Here is an 8,939-nt window from a genome sequence, read left to right on the forward strand (position 1 = left end):
TTTAGGTGCATCATATGTCAGTTGGCAATGCTGAACTATAAGAACCATTACTTACTCAGTTTGAGCTCAGTTTGCAGATAGGAATCTTAAACAAACCAGTTTTATGTAAGGAAGTCTCTAGAATGAATAGGCATGCATGCACACGTGAGCATACAACACACACACACACACACACACACACACATTTGTATCTATATGTTATTGACTGGCTAGACTATCATTGCTAGGCCTAGACATTTTTCATCCCTTCATGGTTTACATATAGTGGAGAATTATATCTTTGAAAAATATGGGTGGATGTCACAAATAAGTTATATACATTAAAACAAGGTTTGTGGCCCATTGTTTACTTGCCACTAACATTTCACGACATAATTTTAACCAACACTTAGGGACTAGACCTTGTCGGACATTTTTTCAATGACTATATACCATTATGAACTCATGTTGGAACCTTTTTTCCATGCCTTTTACATAAAAAAGTTTCTTGCTCATATGATATGCTCTACATGGGTAGGTGGATATCCTTCTCAACGTGGATAGTAGTTCACAATCATGGCTAGCATACGTACATATAATACAACCTAATATGGAGAATAGTTTACACAGGCCATTAAAACTCCTCGGTTTGAGTCCAAAATATTTGAACTGTTTCAAAGAGTGTGGTTTGCTCTACTCGACTGAAAGGACCACAAGATCTATTGGTACGTCGAATCTCCTCCACACAAGATTATAAGAACAACAGTGATCATGGCTTCATGAAGATATCAAGCCAATATTCCAATGCTTAACATAAGCAATCGTTCTTTGGAAAGAAAAAAAACATAAGCAATCGCATGTGATGGCCAGCATACTCTTGCATATCGGTGTTTCGCACACCCCAAAAAAAGAGGCATCCTAAAATCGACCATCGACTCTCAATTCTCAACCCAAATATCTCTTTCGAATAGCAGTAAAGTAAGCACATATTGTTGACTAATTATTCAAACCAGTCTAGCACATTCATTGGAAAAAGGTATGAAATATAGTAAAGCTATAGGAATACTTACCTATATATCATGTGTTGGATTGGGCTTTCTAGACCTTATGACTTAAGCATGTCTATTGGAAATTCCAAACTTATTTACCACCCATCATACTTTGGTCAGCTAGTATGTGTGTGAAAAAAGAAGTGATAATGACTTGGACAGAGTTAGCTTCACCAAAAAAATGTATAAGTTGAAGGTTATAGCCTCGACATATCTTAATGATTCGAGAGTATGGGTTTCATGATATAGTGCTCTTTTTTTGACCCCCTACTTAGGGTGATATCTAAAAATGTGTTTCAGAAAGGGTAATAATTTTAGACCATGAAGCATCTGGATACTTGTGACTCAAACATTGAAGTGCCATTGATGCACCGCCAAATTCCCAAGAAATTTGCTTAGTCTGGAATTCCCAACCGATTCCCACCTATTCGAATATTCTCAAATTCATGACATTGTCCAAATTCTTGAGGATTTCCAACTTGATATGTTTGACATGGTTTTTACATTTTAAGCAAATACCAGATGGTCTTACTTTTAGAAGATGGCCTGCTAAAGTTTGTAAGAAGCTCGAGAAGGCACCTTATAAAATGGATATTGCAAATCATTGTTTGAACCTTTGTGAACTAAATCTCATTGTACTAAATAGTCTTTTAGCATCATACGTATTTTGCCTTGATATGTATTGTGTAACCAACAATTACAACTTGTCACTATTATGACCCTTGCGCTTGCTTTGAATGTATAAAAGCACCTAAAATGAAGTGAATAAACTTTCAAGTTGATGTTGGTTGCATGGAAAGAATGATTTTATTGTGTGAATAAGAAATCAATATTTCTTTCATGGTCTTTATTTAATAGCTAGGATTCTACACATTCTGACTTTGATAAAAGTTAGTCCATCAAATTCAAAATCCTTTGAGACTTAATACATTAGAAAATCAAAAGGCTCCTATGATCTCCATACATGGAAACACATGCATGAGATACCAAGGCCCTCTTAGTTTCCTAAGAATCTCCAAAAGCTCAAGGAAAGAAGGCATGCTGGTTGGAACTGAAAAGGAGAGTGGGAATCATTTACGTAGTAAGGATTGACAAAAAGCATTGTATATGTACAAGAAAAGGAGAAGGGATGAACTTGGCCTATTTGTGTGGTTTTGAGGAAGAACTAAGGCTTGGATAAGTGCTACACCTCCGTGTAAGGGTACACAAGGGTATGCACAAGAAAGACTAAAGGAGATGGCAATTAGGCGTGCCTATGGGATCGAGCTTGTTGTAGCACTTGAGCATTTGGATTTCTAGAGCGTCACATTTGAACCTAAGGAGAATGGCTATGCTTGTAACATGGAGCAATGAGTAAAGATAACAACGTGACCCTCCATCCAATCCTACATCTCGTCGAGCAAAGATGTGAGCCGTTGCAATTCGAGGGAGGTGGGGGCTGACATGGCAAAGGTGGTGAAGTTCGAGGATGAGGAAGTGGGCCAGGTGGCATGAGTGGTAGAATATTCAGGAGGCAAGAATCCACAGCTATCAGGAAGGTGGGGGTGATGGTGGTGTGGAATGGGCATGGAGGAGTGGGAATCCATTCCCAAGGTGTCATTCCAAGTGAGGTAATCAGCTTCCAAGTGGGCAAGAATCTGTTGCTGATCACCTATATTGTGACAATTTGCTTGTTGGCAATCTACTTGTGCTACTAAAGAAGCTTGGTTGGCCATAGCCATGTTATGCTGCATGCATTCCCAAACTCCTTGCTCAGCATAACCTTTCATGAGAGCCCTAGCATCACCTTGAAATTGATGATCTTGAGATGCAATATTGGCAGTGTTACCATCCCTACTGCACTCCATGGCAGCTCCTCCTCCATTGAAGCATTCACTCATATTTGCAACAGAATCAAAGCAAGAATCAGCTAACGTCCCACTGGTCTGCTTGCTGCTCATGCAGCTTGCCGTAGCTCCAGAATCAAAGTACGGGCTCCTCCCACTCGTCTTCATGCTGCTCATGCAGCTCGCAGCTGCTTCAGAATCAAAATAGGAACTGATCCCACTCGGCTTGCAGCAACTAGCCTCGCCATATATATTATTCATCATGGAGGATGGTGGCTTCAGCTCATCTCCTTCAGCTTGCGGCCTCTGAAACAGAGATGAGTAGCTGGATTGAAAGTCCTGCCCCGGATTGCCTTCTTGCAGCTTCTGAAATAGAGATGAGTAGCTACTTTGCGTCGCTTGCACCGCAGATGAATTCGTTAATCCTTCCAACATTGGCGAGAAAGGAAAGTAATCAGGCATGTTGAAACACATTCGAGGCTTCTTCCTTGCTCCCCACAGAGTCTCCCCTTCTCTGTTGATCAATGAGTCCTCCGAATCCTCATCCGTCTTGTGAACTACAGTGATCACACTCGTGGGCGAGCTGATTACGCTTGTGGGAGATCGAGAGTTGAAAGCTTGCACGGCTGCCCTCATCTTCTCCAGCCTCTGATGTGCCTTAATGCCTTCAAGCTCCATCCTCTCTCGCTTCGACATTTCTCCACCTCTGACAGAACGTTTCTGAATGATATTGTTTGTGGCAAAACCTTCTTTCGTCTCGTTCTCGTCCGCAGCACCATTACCTTCGTTTTCCACCGATGAAGAGCTTCCACCAGCCTTCGTGCCGTTTGAGACTACGCTCGATGAGGAGATGTCAGTTCCTTCGGCTTCTCCAGCAGTCTTAAATGACGTCCTTCCCGTCTGTTGCTCGGATACGGCACTCAAAGGCTTGTGGGTGACTGGATCAATGCCCATCTGCCTCAATTTCTTCTTGATGCGTGTGTTCCAGTAGTTTTTGATCTCGTTGTCTGTCCGACCGGGTAACTGTGCCGCGATTCTCGACCATCTACAGTTACATTAGACACAAAAATGTGTTAGAAGCACGAAATGCAGCAGACAGCTACAGAAGACGTAGCTTTTTTCAACGAGCACAGCTCAGATTCCGAGTCATTCCGATACTTCCAAAGGAAAAAGTCTGGGCTCCGAAGCTGTCCTTGCTCCACAGAAGTATTCCATTGACAAGAATCTAGTTTACCTGTTACCAATGGCGGCATGAAGATCGATTATCAGTTTCTCTTCAGCTTCAGAAAGCATGCCACGCTTCAAATCAGGCCGCAAGTAGTTTGTCCATCTCAATCGGCAACTCTTTCCACATCTCAACAGCCCTGCAGAAAACCCACTTATATATCAAAAACGAAGCTATAGATTGAACTATAATCAGCAATGATCGGAGACCTCAATGCGCGGAGTGGCTATCACACACATACCGGCAAGCTTGGGGACTTCTCGCCAGCATCCATGGCCAAAGTGGGTGATGAAAGTCACAAGCTTCCGGTCTTCCTCTGCTGTCCAAGGACCCTTCTTGAGCCCAACTTTCTCACAACACGGTTGCCTTCCCATTCTGACGATAGAGATTCACGCGATCGCAAGACCTTTAAAAAGAGCGAGAACTATGGAACTATAGCTCAATGAATGATCTGCAATGGCCTCTTAGAACTTGCCGCTGCATCTAGCAACTGAAACTGCATTCTCCTTTTCAATGGACGGATTGGTCCATCTCTACAAATACTAATCCTCCTCCACTATGGCTCTTCGACTATGATGCAGCGACGAAGAAGGGGACATTCTCCAGGGAAATTTTCTTTCTGACGCTCCAATCCAACACTACCAGCCTTGCTACCTCCTGTTGCGTGTCTCAAGGGCCTGTGGACACCGCAACCTTGGCCTCTTTTCCTTCTCTCTCACAATCTCAGTACTGTTGCAACTTCAGCTTCACTTCTTCCAAATACAACACGCAATCCCACCGATCGTAATACTCCGCGTCGGCTCCACTATATCCTCTCTCTCTCTCTCTCTCTCCCTTACAGTTTGTCAACAGTGCTTAACCTCTCGTTTAGTGTGCAGCCTCAGTCTCAGCAGATTGAGAGAAATTCGAGGAGAGTATGTCTGCTTGGAAACTGATTTAGACCTCCGTCCAGAGAGATATATATACACACTTGTACACATACGCAAGCAGCAGACCGAGCACCGTTCTCAGGTTCCACCTCTAACAAACTCGATTCTAGCTGCTACTCTTGGATTCATATGTGTAATCTTGCCTGTGAGATCACTCTGAAGGATCCTCTTGCCTCAGCATGCGTCACGATCCTAACTTACAGTAGAAGCACATTCCCACCTCAAAACTCTGACAAAGAAAAGCCCACACATACGTGGTAATCGTTAGCGTCTACAGTAGTCTGAGGCCCGTGTCCTCGGACGATACCGATCTTTGCAGCAACGTGTGCCGCACTTTGAATCTATATGGGACTTTTTTAAAGCTTTAACAAACCTCTCGTAGGACTCCAAGTATGTGTGGCTTTTCCTATGAATTCTCTCTCTCTCTCTCTCTCTCTCTCTCTCTCTCTCTCTCTCCCCCTTCTCCCTCTCTCCCCAAGATTGTTTGTGTAAATGTACTAAACACAATAGAAATGTTTAAGTCTCTCTTATGTATACATGACGTCTTTGAGATTTAGAAATGTTAAGTCTCTCATATGTATACATGACGTCCTTGAGGTTTAGACTTCATTCTTAGAATGACTTCCCCACATGGCTCCTTGATTATACCCTAGTACCCATAGCTTGCCCAATTTACATTAAGAAAATGCTCTCCATCCCATCGTTAGTTTTCGGCATGCTTTCTATGCGGTAGGATGAATTGCTCATGATTCTACATAGCCTAAACATGTAGCTAGTCTTTGTCACTAAGGAGACCTCACTATTTTGCCTACACATGCTTACTGACACATTGTGTACCATTTTAGCCTAAAAAACTGTATATATTTCTATACTATCAATTTAAAGTCAACACTTAGAACCTATTAAGACTTGTCTCTCATCTATATTGTCCTCCTTAGCACACCAAGAAGCAAGCACACAACCTCAATGCTCTTGTGTGCATGCGTGAGCACACCCACACATACATGCAGTATACATGTATTCCTTCATAAGTTTGAGAAAGCTTGTGTATGAGCATAAAAGTATGCAAATAAACAAACATGATCCTTAGCATTATTGGTGACATGGATGATTTTTTCCTATTAGTTTCATTAAGAAGTGAAACTTTTATATTGGTGTCGAAAGTTTGTATGCCCTAATAATAATAAAGACTTAAAAATTTTGCCAAGATTTGAAACTTTTATAAAAAAAATTTAAACTTTCACGAGGATTAATAACTTTTTCTTTAAAATTCAAAAGAAAATATATGAAATTGTAATATGTTCTACAAATATTGTGAAACTAAAAATACTAGCTCGATAAAATTTTGCCAAGATTTTATATTAATATATAAGTGTAGCTGCAATAAAGACATCCTTGATTGGTGAAAAATGTTTCTCCATGTCCAACTAGTACGTTTTTTGTGTGCAATACCAAGCCTATTCTTGAGTATCCTTTTATAAAATTCTTACCACCTCCATATTCATACATGGCTAACCTCATCACTTTTCATCTTTTATACAACACAAACTTCCCCAAAGTAAAAGTCCACGCCTACCTATGTGAACATGCCATTGGTGTATTCTACCTCCTTGATTCTCCCAATGCATGACTTTTCATATGGAGAAATCTGTGAACATTCAATTCCAAATCTGGACATCGAACAAAATTCATGACATGCCACAATTTTCCATGCTAATCAAGATTGGTATTTTTGACTTGAAATATTCTTCGAATTTCGCAAATCGGTGTTTGTGCACGCTTTCAAAGTTCTCATGATCACTATGTATGCAATGAATGATGGCTACAATTTTTTATATAGTACTACGTAGTGAAAGCATGTTTCATGAATGTTAAAATAAGAACCAATGCATGCCATGACTTTTCTCAAGGAAAACAATTGGTGCTCCTTTTCTTTTGGCCATTTCTATCCAATCCAAAGGAAAAGTCAACATTAGGAGAATCACTCTCAAACAAGGTGTACTAGAGACCTTCACCTCCATCATGCGATGGTTGATGTTATGTTTTAACATTTTAGTGCTACAATTCCCAAACTTCTACAGAAATAAGTGATATCAATTCACATAGTTCTAAAGTGTGTAGATCGATGCCCTTGGGTCATAGCTATAATAGATTAACATTAGGTCTATGTACTCTTATGTATTATAAAATTAGAACTCTACCAAGTGGGAAGTGGGGTTGGAAGTGAGCTAGGATTGCCAAATGGATGCCACTAAATCGAAAGATTCAAATGTGATTACATAATTTTTTTGGAAATGAGTCACATAAAACAATCATGGTGAAACTACTATGAAAGTTGCCAAACTTAGGAGTATCTTAGTAAATAAAGATTCATCACCTTGTTTGTAAATCACGCGAGAGGATGGTGTAAAAAGAACAAAATTTATAGAAAAAGTGAACTTCTCTTTATTGTCACACTTGTAAAGATAACGTGGACATCTTCACGTCGAAAGTGAAGTGATCTACAAGCATCACTTTTATTTTTATATAAACCTTTATCTATCCTTCTTTTATAACTAAGATAATATCTTTGTGCAAGGAAATTCTTTAACAATGTGGCATCCAACAATATAAGGGTCATGAAAGCACGTAGGTTAGTGGTACATAGTAAGTAGATGCCAATGGGAGAGACACAATACCATTTAGCTTGTCATTAACCATTTTTCTCGCATGACGGGAACCCCATAGGTGCCACCTAAATATGGTAATGTCAATTGTGGGGAGGAGCTCCATAGGAGCAATTTGCATTAATTAAACGGTGTCCTTATTTAGAACTTGGCACTAAAAGGCTAGTGCCTTGGATTCATTTTGAGAATTAGAAATTCTTAGCATAACCATTGAGTTTCTTGCATGTATTAGGATGGATAAAATCACCAAAGTTGTAATAAGAGCAACGACTAAGTAGCCAAGACATATGCATAGCACCCTCATGTACACGTTTTAGATGTGCCTTGCTAACTTAGAAGATATAAGGTTTGCGTAACCGATAAGGTGTGATAAGGGCAACGAATTTGGGCATATAACAAAAGAGGCTGCATTGTGCACGGTGCGAACGATCAACGAAGGGGTAGCTGTCGCTATGTCGGTTTTGACTAGTTTGAAGAGAGATTGGTGATGCAATGAGCATGCAATGCCGCGTGAATCGTCTGGTGGAGCGTTGATGGTTGCTTCAAACTTTGGTTGCAGTTGAGTAGGCTTTGGGCACGCATCCATCAATCAAACAAGTCAATGTACTGATGGAGCTTGTGGAGATGGCGAGTGGCTGACTTTTTGAGCCAGGAACCTCCACTGTTTGCACGGATTTCGTCCAGGGACGACCATCGCCAGATGATTGCATCTGTTGCAACAGAGTCTGAGCAGGGGCTCCACACAGAATTTAGGCCTCCACTGAGCACTCGACCGGAGTCTGCATAGAATTGAGCTCCACACAGAATTTTAGAACTCCTCCGAAAGATTAATATAAAGCGCGAAAGATCGCGAGGCGGCTGGAGGATCAGCCAGTCCTGAATTTAGAACATAATTCCTTTCATCAGCCCGACGACACAGGATCATCGCTCCATCGATTCATGCAATTATATAATTCGTTCCATCCATCACAGGCGGTTTGGCCCAAGAAAAATATGGTTGTGCGGCGTGCGACAGGGGTCAAGCGATCAAGATCGGGAACATGGAGAAGAGTCGTCACCGCAGGATCGATGATTCGAGGGAGGGTGAGGAATTTTTATGTGGCCTGGGGAGTCGTGAATAAATGGTGATGTTCGGAGGGGCTCAGGAGGATAGACATGTACCACAAAAGCGGTATTCACTGTTGCCATAGTATAACTTGTCGGAACCTTTGTGAAAGTGCTCACATGTGTCAACGAGTATGACCCCCTCCACAGGTCCCCCCAAT

General features: G+C 41.2%; 1 protein-coding gene across 1 annotated transcript; it reads right to left on the reverse strand.

Moving 5' to 3' along the window:
• Positions 1–2,074: 2,074 nt before the first annotated feature.
• LOC147903314 (uncharacterized) lies at positions 2,075–5,051 on the reverse strand. Its single transcript, XM_087372473.1, has 3 exons — positions 4,321–5,051; positions 4,089–4,218; positions 2,075–3,899 (listed from the first exon to the last, which is right to left on the reverse strand). Exons 1-3 carry the CDS (start codon positions 4,451–4,453, stop codon positions 2,414–2,416), a joined length of 1,749 nt encoding a protein of 582 aa, XP_087228599.1. The 5' UTR covers positions 4,454–5,051; the 3' UTR covers positions 2,075–2,413.
• Positions 5,052–8,939: the final 3,888 nt, after the last annotated feature.

The sequence above is a fragment of the Dipteris shenzhenensis genome, chromosome 3 (genome assembly GCF_047967505.1).
Source record: "Dipteris shenzhenensis isolate YYH24624 ecotype China chromosome 3, Dip_SZ_1.0, whole genome shotgun sequence".
Classification (NCBI taxonomy): domain Eukaryota; kingdom Viridiplantae; phylum Streptophyta; class Polypodiopsida; order Gleicheniales; family Dipteridaceae; genus Dipteris; species Dipteris shenzhenensis.

Excerpts from the sequence above, each read along its gene's own strand:
- LOC147903314 (XM_087372473.1), bottom strand. The coding sequence starts at position 4,453 with ATGGGAAGGCAACCGTGTTGTGAGAAAGTTGGGCTCAAGAAGGGTCCT. Across the intron at positions 4,219-4,320 it reads AGAAGTCCCCAAGCTTGCCG|GGCTGTTGAGATGTGGAAAG; the intron begins GTATGTGTGTGA and ends GGTTTTCTGCAG. Across the intron at positions 3,900-4,088 it reads CATGCCGCCATTGGTAACAG|ATGGTCGAGAATCGCGGCAC; the intron begins GTAAACTAGATT and ends ATGTAACTGTAG.